General features: G+C 36.9%; 1 protein-coding gene across 2 annotated transcripts in view; it reads right to left on the bottom strand.

Annotated features, from left to right (window-relative positions):
* bicc1b (BicC family RNA binding protein 1b) overlaps window positions 1–19,696 on the bottom strand; it is a 132,461-nt gene that overhangs the window by 40,801 nt on the left and 71,964 nt on the right. For both annotated transcript variants that reach the window (XM_067429869.1, XM_067429870.1), the window contains exons 4-6: window positions 6,613–6,692; window positions 3,717–3,875; window positions 1,387–1,440 (exon numbers count right to left, since the gene is read on the bottom strand). In XM_067429869.1, coding sequence (XP_067285970.1) covers window positions 1,387–1,440; window positions 3,717–3,875; window positions 6,613–6,692 — 293 coding nt within the window. The remainder of the gene's footprint in view (window positions 1–1,386; window positions 1,441–3,716; window positions 3,876–6,612; window positions 6,693–19,696) is intronic.

Here is a 19,696-nt window from a genome sequence, read left to right as displayed (position 1 = left end):
TTTCTTAGAAAAAAGTCTCAGAAAAGTTATTTCCCCCTTTAGAATTGGACTTTATAACTCACAATTGCGAGTTTAGATCTGAAAAAGTTGCAATTATCTTTAAAATGTTTTATACTGTGGTGGAAAAAAGCTTCTATACTTCTATACTAAACTGGGCAAGAGTGTTTTAAAATTGATTTTTACAAGAGTTTTTAGTGAAACACTGTTATTAATCATTGGTCATTTTGTAAAGAAGTAGAACTATCTAATTTAGTAGAAGAATCTTAACGAAAGGACAACTTCTGAGAAAATTCGTTAAAAACTGACACAATGATCTCAGTTGACATTAAAAAAGATTGAAAGCAGTCAAGGTTACGTGTGAGAATCATGGTCGATCTATACCATTCACATGGCTGTAACAGCACAATAATACGACTGTGGGTTAAGATCTTTGAAAGACAGAGAAAAGAGGACAAATGGAGATGATTAGGTGGTCAAAAAGAATTCCCAGCAGTTCTGGTCATTTGAATTAGGAAGAGAATAAGTGAGGCTGTCCCACTAACATCCTTCCCTCAAATCTACATTTTACCCACAGAACTTTATGTGTTTTGGACATAAAAAAATGGAGCGGCTTCGGTTTTACAAAGGTGCTCATTTCATACAGATTTCTTTTTGAAACAATAGTGAAGGCTTATGATAGATTCTGGTGTAGAACGTCCTCGAGTTAATTGGGGCTCGGGCTTTGTGCAAATACAGAGGAAGCCTGCTGTGCCCGAATGCTTTGGCTTATTTTTCTTGGTTCTCTCTGAGGAGGAAGCACGTGTGCGCTGGTGAAATCCGAGGAGATCGTCTGGACGGAGAAGGATCGTGCAGGCGACACCCGGCCAAACAGTCAAGATATAACTAAAACTGCAGCTTCAAACCAGCTTCAATTGGCACCATGTGTTTCGCATCAAGCTGTTATTAATGCCTGTCTTATATGTAAAACTCAATTCCAGGTCAAGACCTTGAGTGTCAAAGGCTTCAAACCTTCTTATTCCTTATGTTTTATCCCATTAAAGGGCTTTTGTCTGTATAGCTGGGTGAAAAGAATGTGTCCATGCCATTGAAATGGAAAGAAGTGGCTGTAATGATTATAAAACACCAACAGAGGGCAGCAAGTCTGATTCAAGCACAAGATACTCAACTAGAAACATACATTCCTGATAACGATGAATGCTGCTTGTTGTGCTGCAGGGATTACAGTTGGGATGCTGAGGAATGTGTTTCTCTTCCAGAAAATCATTTATGTTAACACCCCCCATACCTGTCAGCTTCCTCAAGATAAATAACAACCTCCCACCTCTACTTCCTGCTTATCTCAGAAAAACACAGACGTTTGTAATCGTATTATAAAAGATTATTTACCCGAATTCGGGCTCTGGCAGCCTCCACTCCTCCTGGCTGGCCGGCTATGGACACCTGCAGAAAAGGAACAAGAACGGCAAGTATGTTCATGGAGTACAAGATACCATTATTTTTTTTAATGTATTTTTATTCATACCAGAAGATTTAAAGGGATAGTTCACCTGAAGATGAAATTCATCTTATAATTTACTCACCCTCAAGCCTAAGGTGTATATGAGTTTCTTCTTTCAGCCAAACACAACTGGAGTTATTTTAAAACATATCCTGGCTCTTCCAAGCTTTATAATGGAAGTAAGTAGATTTTGAAGCCCCCCAAAAAAGCCCATCCATCCGTCATAAAAGTAATCCATATAGCTCCAGGGGGTTAATAAAGGCCTTTTGAAGCAAAGTGGTGCATTCACCCATAAAAATATCCATATTTATAACTTTTTAATCTATAATCATGGCTTCCGGTGATGGCCGTACTCGAGACGAATTCCAGTGTGTGAGTGACCTCTGACTTGATGCATAATGTATTGACGAACATGGAAGTGCAAAGGATAGAGCAAAAAAAAAAATACAGTTCACAAATTAGAAGTCCAAAAAATGATAATTTTTAAAGAGAAATATCGGAGGAGCTTGAGTTTGCTGCCAAGCCTCATTTGTTTGAACCATGAGAGGCATCCACTCTCACCTAAGCTTACGTTACTCATACATCCTTCATCATGTGTCAGGTCAGAGGTCACTCTTCGGCCAGAACTTGACTCGCGTACGCCTTTACCGGAAGCCAGTGATTGTAGTTTATATATTTGGATCTTTGTCTAACAAAAACACATTGCTGTGAATCATAAAGGTATTAACACCCTGGAGCCGTATGGATTATATTTTATGATGGATGGATGCACTTTTTTGGGCTTCAAGGTCTAAGTTACCATTTGAAGAACCAGGATATTTTTTAATATAACTCTGATTGTGTTTGGCTGAAAGAAGAAACTCATATACACCTAGGATGAGGGTGAGGAAATTATGGGATTATTTTTATTTTGGGGTGAATAAACACTTTAAGCTAGCCTGGATGCCAGCCGAATTTAGCCCCGCCCACAACATTTGAGCCCGGGCAGTTTGGTCTGGACTTGATCCATAGAGGAGTGATTATCCCCGAACAGAAACTGTTCGCACCAATAAAATCATCAGGGCAGGCTTTAGACGATGATGGACAGATAATAAACAGTAATGTAGTCATGCACATCATTAAAGGCGCTCGGATTAAATTTGTTCTAATCCTAAACGGAGAACTTGTTTGTATATGCATTCACCTTCAATATTCTCTTTCTATTTCTCTATTTCACTATTTCTCTTTCTATTTCTTTATGTTGGTAAGTAACTGTTTATCCTTAAAATCTTCAAAGATCGTTTATTCCAGCATGCGTGCAGACAGGGTTGCCAAGTTTTTACAACAATACTCGCCAACTACAGCCCAAAACAAGCCCAAATGCACACTAGCTTTTCAGGGAAGTTCTCCAGGAAAAAATGGCGTTTGGCCCTAAATATTTCCACTATAAAAAGTTCACTAAATATTCAACTTAAAATTCATTGGCTATTTCTTTTGTACCTTTATTTTATTTTATTTTATTTATTTTACACAGAAAAAAACATTGGAAGGACATGAGCATGAGTACATGTTTTTCATTTTTGGGTGAACTAATCCTTTAAGAATGAAAAGCCCCAAATGTTATCATAAGAGCACCACTAGGAGGTGAGATTTCTTCATTCTAGCCTGGCTGGTCCTCATTCACCTGTCAGCAAGTACCAGCCACTCTACCCCAACACATGAAGCCCACACTGAGGGAGTGCCGTGTCATTGCTCAATTTCCACATTCCCCACTTCATCAAGTCTGAAAACATGTCTCGCATCCAATTATAACTCAGCCTTTATCCCTATTGCTGAACCTCCCTTAGCCTGCGGCCGTCAATATGCATTTATACAGTAGCTTAGAGATACATTTCATTTTAGAAATCAAAACCGGCCTTTAGAACCTGAGAACCTGAACCTCTTTTGTGTGAACCTCACGAAGCCTGTCAAGAACATGTCCAGGTCATCTTCCAAAATAACAAGAATATTTTAAATGATACATAATTTTAATAGAGAGTGATATATTAAAATATAGAGTATATTTTAATATATTATATTAGATATATTAATATAGAGTAAATACACATGATATTATTATAGTTGTATAAACATTCAAACGAAAGAAGAAAATGAATACAAATTTCAGTAATTGATCATATTATTTCTATTGATAAATCGGGTAAAATACTTCCATGAGCTGGTTAGCTCAGAATCCCACCTGGTTGCTCTTCTCAGCCTGGTTGTTGCGGTTGGAATCGGGGAAGTGAATGTGACAGCCCGTGTCCTCCATCACCTTCTTGATATTGTTCCCCCCTTTGCCGATGACATGTGAATGCTCTGTGTGTGAGACGTCCATCTTTAGAGTTACGCGGTTGCTCTGAGGAAACAAAAGAGTCGGACGGTATTAAGAAGAAATCAACTTTCCCTTGAGCCTTTGATATATAAAAGGTTGTGGTAATATAAGAATATCATGTAAGTTTCGGAGCTGAAAACTTCCTTGTTAGTAAAAGAAAAGCTTTTATTGACACCAGGCCCAGAAAATAAGAGCTCTCAAATCAATGACAATAAAGGGGGAAACGCCGCCTCTACAGATAAATGTGTACGCCTGGTTCTGTAGCCCCGCCCACTGACTCGTGGAGCTAAACGAGCATTAAACATGCCGTAGATAGCAAGATAATGGTTTGTAAACAAGATACAGGTCGACACTGGATTTGCAGACGTATTGAGATTACCGCAAAACACAATGATGTTCCGTCTAAATTGGATCCGACAGGAATGGTGCAACACACTTATGTGAGTAAAATGTGTTTTTTATATGTGACTGTTACAGTTGTGTTTTTATATAATGTGAGTTATATGTGTTTTTTATATCTGTATTGTTACAGATCATTTTGATTATGTGTACGTGTCTAACAGGAAATACCATAGCATGCTGTCACAGGCTGGAGAATCGATGGTTAATTGATGGATCATTGTGATTTGGGATCAGAACAGATCAGATCGGACATGTAATGTAACGTTACGCGAAGCCCAACGTCCTGGGGCTATTTGGTAGCTCGTTTTCCAGACAGGCTACCAAAACGTAAGCATGTCGGCAGGCCGGTGAAATCTTAAATAGTTAAATAACATTCCTTTCTTGATCTACGTTGTTCACTCTCTTGACTTGATATTTGAAGAGTGCGCGCCCGCTTATGTGTGTGCGGTTCACGCCTATATCCAACACTCGGGCGGGCCAAGTAATAAAAAAAAAAACAATTGGGGGTGGATGAGCCATAAATCATTGTGTTTGTTTGATAAATAAGTTTTGAGACCCCAGTCAGAGAATTATTCCGGTTGCCACTTTCAAAACAATCCCTCCCGCGCTCATTAAATATGCAAATCTTCTCCAATCCTAGCCGTAGGCATTTCATCCAAGTCTCCAGTGCGGCACCAGACCCAATCATTAGACCAGATTAGAGTTTTTCTTGAGAGAGCTTTAAAACCATTGTAGAAAATAGCCTATTACTTATTAGTTATTATGTTTTTGAATGTAAAAACCATGCAAACCTCAGAAGTTGACCTCAGACAACAGTATAATTTTCTTTTTAAACAGCCAGTTCATGAATCCCTTTAACTCCAGCACTCGATTAAAATGTGAAATCTATATGCTAGCATTCCCATTAATCTCATTGACACTTGCTTGGCTGCACAATTAAAATGTGCTATGTTCGACTAATTTTGTTCAGTTTCATTGCAGTGTTTTTGAGCCGAGGAAGTAGCTTGCACTTTTAACATTAAAACATCAAATGTATTTAAAAATTAACTAAAGTACAGCAAAACAGATCCAGCCCATTTGAGCTGCTTTGTTAAAGATGTGACAGATTGAATTACATCTATGAGCCACAGCCAAGTGATTTTACTACAAACTCTTCAGTTGGTGGATGTTCTGCATTATGTCTGGCACTAATTACCAAAAGAATGGATTTAGTCTTGAATCAGTTGTGCAATTACTATCCCTAACCATCCCCCTAATGTTTGGTACAGCTCATGCAGATGCCACAGATGTCAGCTATAGCTCAATGGCCTTAAAGTCAGAATGAAATTGAAGTTGCGATAGTCTTTTTTTCCCTATTGTGAAGTATATTCGTGTGAAATGGCTCCTTGAACAATAAACCTTGACTTGATTTTACCCAACAGGAATTGATTAGATTGTTGGCTCATTGTAGTTTGCCATTGCTGTGATCACATGTGAGTGACAGATTTTCCAGATTGGCACGAGTTAAAAATAATGATGTGCAAGGATAAACCATTTACATTAAATAGTGCAATATTCCATAACAAAACACAAGAATTGTCAATATTGGTTTCATGGTGAATTTAGGTTGTTTTCGTTCCACTTGGTTTGTTAGGTCCGAACGAAGCTTTTTTTTTTTTTTTCCTGATCCACTTAGCGTTCACAATGGCATTTTTAACATTTTAACATTTTAACTACTTTTATGACGTAGGCTATATTTTGAAACCGATCTTACCAAACATCTAAAACAATGCTGTGTGCTGGGATAAATGCGCTCGGTGTATGTGTGTAGCCTACATATGATGGTATTTTGATCAGCTGAAAACTCTTGAAGAGCTTGTAAAATGTGTAAAAGAGAATAACAGCGGCACACAAATGATGCTGTAAGGAGACGTTCATATTTCATTCAAACCGCACAAGAGTTTGTTTGGAAATTAACTCAGACCCATCTTTTCAGCGGTCTCTGTCCACTTGTTTGGTGCACTAACAGAGCAATTAGACCAGAGTTCATTTTAATTGAACCAAACATGCCAAGTATGAACACACCCTTAAATTCAACCAATGTTAACAGGCAATGGGCACTGGTATTTGTCTTCTTTTTGCCCAATACGATTTAAGCCATGATTCATTCTACAGCTATGTGAGAAGCTCCTGATGTCAAGCTTTACATAGTTCCTCAGGATCTTCAAGTTCCATCACTTCAAATGTCACAGATGGCCTAAAACCCAACGCATCCAGCTACTGCAGTAACTAAATATGATGGGTATGACAAATGAGGCATTTTTGTGTTGCACGATGTTGTATCAAATAAGAATCATTAAATCTGACTTGACATACTCACCTTTGTGTCCAGGACAGACATGATCTTCTCTTTGGCTTCCTTCACATTGTCCCTCTTACCGCTAACTTTGATGTGTGGATCTGAAAGACAAAAATACATACAAATCCATATAATAAGGTTTATTTATAACACAAATAGCATTTTCATCAGCACATAATTATTAATTCACAAACATCTAACCCTTAGTGTTAGGGTTTTATGCAACAGAAATTAACGAAACCTCAAATAATTTCGGATTGTTGAGGAGGAGTGTAAAATTACCACAACTGTTTTCAACATTACGAAATGTTTCATGAGCACCAAATTAGCATGTTATAATGATGAAGATTGGAGTAATGACTGTTGCTATTTTTGACCTAATAAATGCAGCTTTGGTGAGCATAAGAGACATTACGACAAAACTTTTTAGACAAAAAAACATAACAACCCTAAATTTTGAACAGTGTTGTTCTAAAAAACACTCAAAATACCCTATATTATGATGGACAGCTCTGCATAGGTGAGCAGCTCCTACAGTTTTGGATAATGTAAAAAATCGAGTTTTTATATTTATCATAAAGCTTCATTAATGATATGGCTATTTACTCAAAAAAAAAAAAAAAAAAAATCTGGTAAGTCATATCTCACATGAATAATGTTTGGACAAAGAAGGACTGGCAGAAAAAAGCATGCAGTGTTTCATGGATAAATATATCCAGACAACATTTATATAATTCCGGTACTTGCTCATTCTGTCATTGACTTCCGCACGAGAAACATCTGTCTCACTGTGTTGCAAAATCCCCCAAATTCTACAGAACCAATCCACTTCATGCCATCATGCAGTAAACTTCTGACTAACAGCATAAGGTCTGGTGTACTTCACAACCCACTTAGACAAGAAGATACCAATGAATGGCATGTACATAAACCACCTTTCAGTTTATTTCAGACTGAAATACAATCCATGACTTTTGCTCAGATTTTGTCCAGATGTGCCGTCTAGATGAGCTGATAATAGGGGTGTGACGAGATTTCTCGAGTGAAAATCTGTCTCGCACCATTATGGAGCGTGAGGGTGCAATTACCATATAAAGTGGGGAAAAAATATTTAGTCAGCCACCAATTGTGCAAGTTCTTACACTTAAAAAGATGAGAGAGGCTTGTAGTTTTCATCATCACTTCAACTATGAGAGACAGAATGAGGAAAATTACATTTTCCCTTTTTTAAATAATGTATTCACAAATTATGGTGGAAAATAAGTATTTAGTCAATAACAAAAATTGTATCTTAATACTTTGTTATACACAGCCTTTGTTGGCAAAGTCACCACAAGGTTTTTACACACTGTTGCTGGTAGTTTAGCCAATTCCTTCATACATATCTCCTCTAGAGTAGTGATGTTTTTGGGGGTTTCTCCATCCAAAGATTTTCTAAGGGGTTGAGATCTGGAGACTGGCTAGGCCACTCCAGGACCTTGAAATGCTTCTTACGAAGCCACTCCTTTGTTGCCCGGACGGTGTGTTTGGGATCATTGTCATGCTGAAAGACCCAGCCATGTTTCATCTTCAATGCCCCTGCTGATGGAAGGAGGTTTTTACTCAAAATCTCATGATACATGGTCCAATTCATTCTTTACTTTAAACGGATCAGTCGTCCTGGTCCCTTTGCAGAAAAACAACCCCAAAGCATGATGTTTCCACCCCATGCTTCACAGTAGGTCAGGTGTTCTTTGAATGCAACTCAGCATTCTTTCTCCTCTAAGCACGACAAGTTGAGTTTTTACCAAAAAGTTATATTTTGGTTTCATCTGACCATATGACATTCTCCCAATCCTCTTCTGGATTATCCAAATGCTCTATAGCAAACTTCAGACGGGCCCCGACATGTACTGGCTTAAGCAGGGGGACACGTCTGGCACTGCAGGATTTGAGTCCCTGGCGGCGTAGTGTGTTACTGATGGTAGCCTTTGTTACTTTGGTCCCAGCTCTCTGCAGGTCATTCACTAAGTCCCTCTGTGTGGTTATGGGATTTTTGCTCACCGTTTTGGTGATAATTTTGACACGAAAGCGTGAGATCTTGTGTGGAGTCCCAGATTGAAGGAGATTATCAGTGGTCTTGTATGCCTTCCATTTTCTAATAATTGCTCCCACAGTTGATTTCTTCACACCAAGCTGCTTACCTATTGTAGATTCAGTCTTCCCAGCCTGGTGCAGATCTACAATTTTGTTTGGTGTCCTTTAACAGTTATTTGGTCTTGGCCATAGTGGAGTTTGGAGTCTGACTGTTTGAGGTTGTGGACAGGTGTCTTTTATACTGATAACGAGTTCAAACAGGTGCCATTAATACAGGTAACGAGTGGAGGACAGAGGAGCCTATTAAAGAAGAAGTTACAGGTCTGTGAGAGCCAGAAATCTTGCTTTTTTGTAGGTGACCAAATACTTATTTTCCACCATAATTTGCAAATACATTCTTTAAAAATCAGACAATGTGATTTCCTGGATTTTTTTTGTCTCATTCTGTCATAGTTAAAGTGTACCTATGATGAAATTTACAGGCCTCTCTAATCTTTTTAAGTGGGAGAACTTGCACAATTGGTGGCTGGCAAAATATTTTTTTGCCCCACTGTAACATGCCACCGCTACATTTACATTACTACATTACTACGTTTGTCATTTAATTTAAACAGTAAACCTATGTTGTGCAACACTTTGTTTGCCAAAAAATAAAAGGAATTGTTACATTGTCAGTTTTTCATTTTGATTACATTTTAAAATATTATTTAAACTATTAAAGTCTTATACATTAATTTGATTACCAAAGTTTAATACGTTTGGTATTAAATCATAAAACAGAAAATCCAGCAAAACATAACACAAATGTCACAGAACTTCAGAAAAAAACATTTATAGGGTCCTATTATTGTTGAAACTTTACAAAAATCAATACATTGTTAAACATTTTAAGAATTAAATTGATTAGACACGCTTTTAACTATTCAAATTTTAAGACAAAAATGTAAATTTGTGCAAAAATAAAAGGGAATTTGGAACAAACTTGGATTTCATAGAGCTCTGTACATGTTTTAGTAACAAGGCAGTTTAAGAATCTGAAGCAACCCACAAGACACACCAAGCTATATAATTCACTCTCCACAAAGGAGGAAGACAAGCACAAGGCTTTGGTTCTAACGCTACACGTCTGGCTTTCCGTGCTATAGCTGCTTTTCCGGAGCTTAAAGGAAACTCGTGATGAGAGCTTTCAATGCCAGAGGGAATGAGTGAAAAAGCCACGCTAAATCACTGTCCCATGCAGAAGCGAATTTCTCCGCCACAAAATCCTGCAAAACATCCATTCGGCAATTGGACGGACATTGCGGGAGGAAATCGCTCCAGTCTGGCTCCAGTGACATTCCGTGCATCAGAAAATGTACATAGCGTTTAGAGCTAGCCTCTACAGTAAGACATGGCATTAGTTAAAATTGCATGTAACGTGACCATTTACTGTGGTCAAGCTCAAGTGCTCAGTAGAGGTTTTACAGTTTATACTGTGGTGTTAGGGGGAGAACAAGAATATAATCGCATACAAAGGGGCTTTTCTCATGCAAACATGCCAATTCAGTGTGGTTTAACACATGTAGGATTACACCCGATGATTAGGATCTCTCAGCTTCCACGTTAGCAATTATTGTCCACCTCACCAGTTTTGAGGGCCATCCCCTTAAGGGTTGGATTTACAAGAGTGGTGAAAACGATGTAATGTAATATGTTCACTGCATAATGAGTGAAGCAATGCTGGCTACCAAACAGCACTTAACTTTCAAATTTGTGCATGCAAAGCAAAAATGGCTTATTAAATTGCTTCAAAACCATAAATCATCATGCCGTTGGTGCATTTATTGTTTAAATGTGAGGGAAGGTGACCTTAGAGGAAAGCACTAACAAAATGTTTGGGATGCCCGAGATGGTTAGGAATCGATCTGGGTTTTAACATGCTAAAATAAACACTTACATATCTGGCAGATCCAAAGCAATAATGCATTCAAGGTATACATTTCAATCTGTTTGTGTGTTCCCTGTGATTTAAACCCAATACTTTGGCATTGCTAATATAATGATCTAGCAGTTTAGGACACAAAGTTCAGCAGAGTTAAAATCAGGGCCATCCTTAGGGCGATGCAAGTTGTGCCGCTTTATGGGGCCCTGTGATGAATGAGAACAGGCTAAGGGGTCCCAACCATGAATCCCCCACCCACCCCACCTGGAAGGCGATTACGAACGGACAGAGAGGAACAACTACATACCTCTCAATTTTAAACCATCTCCCTCCCCCACCCTATGGAAGACGTTTGTGAACGGAGCCGCGATCGTGAACAGGCTGCGAACGGGCCCCGCTTCTTCCTTGCATTGTGCATCGCCCCATGCTTGGGACGGCCCTATATATATATATATATATATATATATATATATATATATATATATATATATATATATATATGTCAATCGACACAATGCAGTTTTTGTTTTTCAATTTATTTTCTAGTTTTATAACACAAGAGATGCTTTTTAAGATTTGCAGCTGATAATGACCAAATAGATTTTGTTTGACTACTTTCTATTGAAAATAAATGAAAATATACCTAGCATTGGAGATTTGTAGCCTTTTACCAAACTTTTATCGAACCATGAGCTTAAAACCGAGGAAAGTTACACTGCTAATGTATACTCTATCCCGTAATACAATTATATATATATATATATATATATATATATATATATATATATATATTTTTTTTTTTTTTTGACTATCCCTAATTAGGCATTTAATTGGCATTTTAGGCTCAACACAAAGATCGTACTTTCTGCAAATATAGTGTAATTGTGATGTTGATTTATTATTATAGAAAGTGAGACATTTTGAAATGTCATGCCAAATATTGGCTCATTTTTGGATTTAATGAGAGCTACACATTCTAAAAAAGTTGGGGAAGGTAAAAATAAGAGGCCGGAAAAGTGAAATGTACATTTAAGGAACAGCTGACCAGTTTGCAAATTATTAGATAGATCAACTGGCATCATGATTGGGTATAAAAAGAGCCTCTCAGAGTGGCAGTGTCTCTCAGAAGTCAAGATGGGCAGAGGATCACCAATCCCCCCCCCCCACCCCCGGCAGCAAAAAAATAGTGTAGCAATATCAGAAAGGAGTTTCTCAGACAAAAATTGCAAAAAGTTTGTATTTATTATCATCTACAGTGCATAATATCATCCAAAGATTCAGAGAATTTGAAACAATCTCTGTGTGTAAGGGTTAAGGCCACTAAACCATACCCATGATCTTCGAGCCCTTAAGCCCAATTTATACTTCTGCGTCAAGTGCACGCAGAAGGTACAGCGAACAAACACATAGACGCGTTACATACGCCGTACCAATTACAACATCATGGCTGTGTAGAAGAAGGATCCAGGTACTTAAAGGGGGGGTGAAACACTCAGTTTCAGTCAGTGTCATGTCAATCTTGAGTACCTATAGAGTAGCATTGCATCCTGCATATCTCCGAAAAGTCTTTATTTTTTTTATAATTATATAAGAAAGATGCGCTGTTCCGAGTCTTTCCAAAAAAGGCGAGCGGGTGGGGGCGTATCGTGTGAGCGGAGCTAAATAATGACGTGTGCGCGCCGCTGTTTTGTGTTGAGTGCGTCGTAAAGCTGTGTCATCCCTAACAGCGGGAAAAAACTTTATTCAAAATAAAAATATGGCTTTTAATCAGATACAGCCATAGATCTATGATCCGGAATCAGACCCAGAGGCTGCAGTTGAACAGGAGCAGCAGCAAAAACGACTAGAGCAGGACGTCTCTATGTGGTACAAGTTATACACTAACTATATAATATGCTTAGCGACTTGTGTTATTTACATATTTATACTTGAATTATATCGTCGTATTTTTGTCTTTGAAGGTGTACATGTGGGAAGTGCAGTTGTGCATGTGTGTTTGTGTGTTTACGCGTGGTTTGTGTAGACAAGTAAGCGGACTGGTTTTGCACGGCAGGCTAGTGTTTACATAGAAAGACACGGAATAGTAGCGCATTTGAATGAAGAAGCGTGCTTATTTAGTTCAACATATTTCCCCACTCTTTGTGTATTGTTGTTTGGAGTGCTTTTACAATACACAAACATAAAGTTACACATATAGTGGCCAGCTAAACAAATGTACACGCACTACATTTGAAGCAGTCTTACTCACCGCCTGCGGTTCTAACGTTGGGACCTTTATCGTTGGGACTGCTCCATCCTTCAGCATTAGGCGATCGGAAAATCCGGCGTCGAGCTGGGCCTTGTTTATGAAACAGTCGGTACCGAAATGCAGTGAACAGACATAAACCTTTGCGCAACTCAGTTGCTGATCCGGAAAAGCAAATTACATCCACTGTTGCCTTAACGCGGGTTTTTTTGGCAATCTGTACAGGACTGTCTTGGTCTGGCAACCAAAAACGCACTTTTTTGGTGACATTGTTAATTTCTTGAAGTCACATCACCTGTGCAGCGCAGCCTAAGAGCCAGCGCTTTGATGGTAGCCTGTTGCTTTCGCTCTCTCTCTCACGCTCTTCCGGTAGAATTGTCCGTACGGCCCATACAAGGAAATTTCGAAACTTTAACGTCAAGTGGACCCATGATCGAAAAAAAATTGCCGAACCTTATGACTAACCGGAAGTAGTATTTTTGACAAAGAAATACTCCCATCAAACGTCCACCTTAACTTTTGAAACTTTGTCTATGTTTAGTATGGGATTCCAAGTCTTTAACAGTGTAAAAAGATCAGTATGCATGAAACAGCATTTCACCCCCCCCTTTAAATCTGCAGTCCAGATCTTTCACACATAGAAAACATTTGGCGCATCATAAAGAGGAAGATGCGTTAAAGAAGACCTAAGACAGTTGAGCAACTAGAAGCCTGTATTAGACAAGCAAGGGACAACGTTCCTATTCCTGAACTTGAGCAAGCTGTCTCCTAAGTCCCCAGACATTTGCAGACTGTTATAAAAAGAAGAGGGGATGCCACACAGTGGTAAATATGTTGACGCCATGAAATTTAAAATCAACGTATTTTTCCCTTAAAGGTTCACTCTGTAGTATTTTTGCAGTAAAATATCCAAAAACCACTAGGCCAGTGTTATATATTTTGTTCAGTTGAGTACCTACAATATCCCAAATGTTTCCAACTATTTGTAAATTGTGAGAAAATTGCTAGGACGTCTCAGCATAGCGTCTGAGGGAGTCGCCTGTCAATTGCGTCATATCTGCGTTACCCTCGGTTTCTGGTTTTATTTGTCAGAAGCGCTTTTCTCTTAGCAGTGTGAACAAGTGTCACAGCAGCCGCTGAGCGAACGCACAGAGTAACGTCAGAACATCATTTTAAACACACTTAAATGTATCTAATATGATAAACAGAGCTGCATTATTCTTATTCTTAGCTGCATAGACCTTATATTCATGACCGGAAAAGTGAAAGTAGTGCGGGTGCCCGGCGACTGTGTCCCTTCCCGTCATAATAAAAGTCCTGGTGCTCGTGTGTTTGTGTAACAATCGCTTCAGCAGCCGTGCTCAGCTCCACAACACTCGGTCCTGCTCTGCTTCATACTACAGTAACGTTAATAACCGCATCCATGAACATGATTTCTGCCTGAGTCCTATTTTCCACCCGCTGTGAGGTGGAGACCACATGTCCCAAGATGCTGCGCTCAAACTTGGCGTCATCAAACTACGCCTTTGTTTTGAATAGGCGCCCTCCAGTGGACGGAAAGTTGCATAGTGCACCTTTAAAATTATACGTTTTCTCAGTTTAAACATTTGATATGTCATCTATGTTGTATTCTGAATAAAATCTTGAAATTTGAACTTCCACATCATTGTATTCTGTTTTTATTCACAATTTGTACAGTGTCCCAACTTTTTTGGAATAGAGTTTAGATTTATTCATATCTGGGTGCACTGAATACTTTTGAATGCCATCAATGGAGAAAGACTTGCCACCATAATTGTGTAGTTACCGTATCCTCCAGCAGAGGATAACTAGTAAAACCCACTGTGTGGAATGTTCTTTCACATGGCTTGCTCACACTTTTTTGACTACAGTGTTTAAATATAGCTTCATCTAAGGCTCCATACACACACCTCCATCCACAGCTGGCCTTGATAAGAGGCACACTGCGCTGAATGTGGTGAACAACACATCTGTTGAAGTGACTCTGACATTCCTCTGAGAGTCTAAAATCAGTCATTTCAAGCAGTGGGGGAATGTGAAAAAACAGAGAAATCAAGGAACCAACCAACTGAATATAACAAATCAGTGAGAATCATGAATCATGTGGAAAGAATCTCTTTGACTACTACTGGCAATTGAAAGCATGCCGTTTTGTGATTCTTTGGTTTTTAAAGTTTGAATATAGGCGGGGAACTTTAAGAGGTAAATGTCGTTTCAGAGAGTTATTTATCCACACAGGGGGTGGTGTGAGCTAAATGGAGCATGCTGTTTTGGAGGCCGCAGCGTTTTATGGGCTGCTTGGAAATGCCCTCAGTGGATTGTGTCATGTGGACATGAGGAACCCGCAAACTGTTGCACTGTTGCCACTTTGAGTGAAAACAGCAATAGCAAAAAATAAAAAAAGGTGTTTTGCCAATAGCAGTTACAAAAAAAAATTGCCGGAAAAAGTGCATCTACATTCTAAGAACCATGTTTTTTTAACCCCTTCAACCCTAAAGGCATTTTTAGATTTTAAAGAAAAGACTCATAATTCCAAAACTATAGCAAGGAGAGTCAAAAGGTAGGTATCGTTTGATATAACACTTTTTACATTTTTAAAAAATATAAATGGTGATTGCATAAAGTAATCAAAAGTTACAGCATTTGGAACCAATGTAGCCTTTATGTTTAGCATTTGACACCTCCTAATTGAGGATTTTTAAGATTGTTGAGGATTGATCTTGAGATCAATGCAATGTTTGGGCTCATTTTAATCTGCAGTAAATAATGCTGTGCCATTTTCTATGATCTGTGCATATTTCATGAGCTGTATGATGTTTTTGACATATGGCAGTACATAGTACAAAAAAAGTATTTTATAAATTATTGCTGATGTTCACATTAGGGCTGGGCTGTATGATGGTGTATATACCATGTTATGCTATACCCTGATTCATATAAAGACAGAAATCTGAACATTGGATAATGCCAGGTTCAATAATCTTTGAATCTTTGAATCTTTTTAACCACACAGTATTGTTATTTCAGTGTTACAAATATTAATATTATATTACAGAATTACTGGGATAAATGTTTATATAAACACTGATTTTCAGATATAAACACAGATGTCAACAAAAAAAAATACAAAATAGAGCAAATCACCTTTTAGAAATAACATGGCTCTTCAAATAATTAATGTATCGATAACAGATGGCGACAAGTGACAGTTAAAAAAAAAATTGACATTGAATCATTGAAGTAATTTATTTAAAAAATCATCCAGTAATGAAACAAAGAGTGATTCAATGAGTGAGTCATTGAATCTATCATTCAATACAACTTTAAAACAATTCACTCAGATTAATTAAATATGTTTAATAGAATGCAGCAACTTACATTTTGAGGGAACCTCTAGTAAAGTTATACTCATTTTATCCAGAATCATGCAGCTTGGATGGATGGAAGTTTGGAATGGATATGGATGGAATGGATTGGGATGGAATGGATTGGGATGGAAGGTTGGAATGGATATGGATGGAATGAATGAATGAATGAATGAATGAATGAATGAATGAATGAATGAATGAATGAATGAATGGGATGTGAATGGATGATTGATAGATAGATTTGGCAGATGCTCAATCAAAAATGACTTATATTGCGTTAGTTACACATTTCTTAATCAATTCATGCATTTCCTGGGAATCAAACAAAAACGTTCCTGACTAGTAGAGCTCAAGTGCTCCATGCTCTACTATTTGAGCTACAGGAATGTACTGAAGTAAATGTAATTTAATATGGATTATTACTTGATTAATTATTTTCAGTATTGCCAGCAAAAATAACTATATTGTGAAATTTCAGGTTAGGTGACCACTGAACAGACTTAAAACCCTTGTGAAAAAGAAGTGTGCTTAATTGTATTGAAAGTGTATTTTTTGTGCACTTAATATATTTAAAGTATATTTTTTAAAAACTGCACTTGTAGATAATATGATATAATTAAAATTAAGTGCCACTTAAGTGTACTTAAAGAGAATACACTTTAATGACAATATTTCTAAACACACTTAAGTACACTTTTTTAAAATTCACTTTGTAATAATATCGAATTAATTTGTATGTTTAAAAAAGTACACTTTCATGACAATATTTATAAACACACTTTAGTGTACTTATAATAAGTGTACTTTGTAATAATGTATCATTAATTTGTACTTTAAAAAGTACACTTTCATGACAATATTTATAAACACACTTTAGTGCACTTTTAATAAGTGCACTTTAAAATAATATCTAATTAATTTGTACTTTAAAAAGTACACTTTCATGACAATATTTATAAACACACTTTAGTGCACTTTTAATAAGTGCACTTTAAAATTATATCTAATTAATTTGTACTTTAAAAAGTACACTTTCATGACAATATTTATAAACACACTTTAGTACACTTATAATAAGTGCACTTTGTAATAATATATAATTAATTTGTACTTTAAAAAAGTACACTTTCATGACAATATTTACAAACACAATTTAGTGCACTTTTAATAAGTGCACTTTGTAATAATATCTAGTTAATTTTCACTTAAAGAAAGTACACTTGTATGACAATATTTATAAATACACTTAAGTGCACTTTTTAAAAATGCACCTTGTAATGTCTACACCTAAATTTACTTAAACCATTTTAATTATGAGTTTGTTTCATAAAGTACGCTTATTTTACTAATGACAAAGCACATGGAAAATAAATGATTTTTAAAAAAAATGAGTTGTCCAAATTTACATTGGTTAATTTATTTTTCTTCAAAATTTCACTCGCTTACACTCCAGTACAACATACTGTTGAAATGTTATAACTAGCTCCTATGAACTCAACTACAAGTGTCAGTTTTCTACATAATTTGACATTGTCAATCTTTATAAGAGGAGTTGCCTAATGTACTGTAGGCTACTTTACATCTGTGTACAGAATAACCTACTTTAAATATTATGTTGTTGTATGGCGATTAAACACACATTTAATTGCATTAATTGCAAGAAAAAGTTGAACAAATCTAAACCAAATTAATTTGCATTAAAATTCAGTTAAAATAGGCTACATTTCATTTTAATCAGACTCACTGTAAACATGATTGACTTTTAGTTAGGTGAATGAGTCAAGTTCTCTGAAATACAGTCCAACTACACAGTGTTTTAGAACAACCTGAACAGAAATGGATAATTAATACGTCATTTATAATCAACATTTAATGCACGAAATATCTTATTTTATATTTATACTTAATATTTCAATGCGCATGCGCCAAAAATACTACGTCATGATTTTGAAAAATGCGCGGTCTGTCATGTTTGCGTCATCGCGATGCATAATGAAGCTGAAGGACAACAGACAACAGAGGAGCGAACCGTTTGGATCATTACAGATGAGACATTATATGCTACAAATAACGAGTCAAGTAAGTATATCTTGATATAAGCTCTCTTGATTTTACATTTTCACCGTAACATGGTAGCTCTCTATTACGGTGTAGTTAGGATAGACGCACTATGGACTCGGGAGGTGAATTAATCATGTTTCCTATCATGTATCTAAGATTGCATTATAATAATTTCTTAAATCGGAATGTGATCGCCGGTGTGGGCATGTTCAATGAATTTGCCTGCTGTAAATACAATATTTTAATCGAACTCCTACTTTTTAAATGGACAGAAGACATTTAACTTTATATACATTTATTCCATATATTAACTTATAACAACCAGTAATGAAATAATGATTTTAATATGTTCTTTTCTTTTTGCATTTGGAGAGTAAGATGTTAAAGTGTTTTTAATATTTTGTGCTTATTTTATTTTATTTTTTATTTTGTAGGATCAATACAGATTTGTTATTGGAGATCCAGTGCAAGCTGTGTGGAATCACAGAGCCATCTTGATGAGGTCAAGTTAATGTTAATTATGAATTTATGCCCAGCCATGACACTGATCACACAAGCTAAAACATTGCTATCAAGTCTTTAGCTTTTAAATGCTTTGCACCTTGTCCATTTGTAAGTAATACATTCCCACTTGTGCATTTCCAGATCCCCTAATCATTATATATTTTACAGGCCACACACCCAAAGGAATGGAGCCGCAGCATTGCTGTGCCAGGCGTGGTAAATACAGGAACATCCTTCATGGAGATGGTGCGAGGTAAGAAACTAGCAAGGCAAGATGAGGAAAAATGCAAAAATACTTGTCTCAATTTACATTGGTCTTGGGTTATTTATCTATATTTAAGTTATGTTTAATTCCCTGTAAAGTAGGAATAAAAAACATTATTAAAATGTTCTCTATTTTTAAAGTCCAGTGTAAGTGAAGATGATGTGCTCAGTGGGATACGTGAAGGAACCTCTCCAATCCTTCTACCCTGACGACTGAGGTAATTCATCACATAGGGGATGCAGTTGTGGTCAAAAGCTTACACACACCGTGCAGAATAAACTGCTTCATCAGGGCAGTACTAGATAAAAAAAGAGACAACATGCTCATTTTTATGATTTCTTTTTTTTTCTTCTTTTTTTCATACAGATACTGCTGTGTGAATATAAACTTTGGAGCACAACTGTACATCTATCGTTTTAATTTAATTGAGCCAATTATAATAATGGATAGATCTGTTTTATAAACAAGTTTTTTCTTTGCGTTTTCTTTTTCTTTCCTCAAGGTATATATTTTTTTGCTGTCTTGCCTCTTTGGAACATGTCCATTCACATCTACTGTGGAGAGATGGTGCGCCAGTTTCCTACTGATGAAGAGCTTCTGGGACATTGACATAAACAGCACTTTCCAAACAACTTGAAAAGAGT

Source organism: Pseudorasbora parva, chromosome 21, assembly GCF_024679245.1.
Source record: "Pseudorasbora parva isolate DD20220531a chromosome 21, ASM2467924v1, whole genome shotgun sequence".
NCBI lineage: Eukaryota > Metazoa > Chordata > Actinopteri > Cypriniformes > Gobionidae > Pseudorasbora > Pseudorasbora parva.
This window is presented reverse-complemented; position numbering and strand designations above follow the sequence as displayed.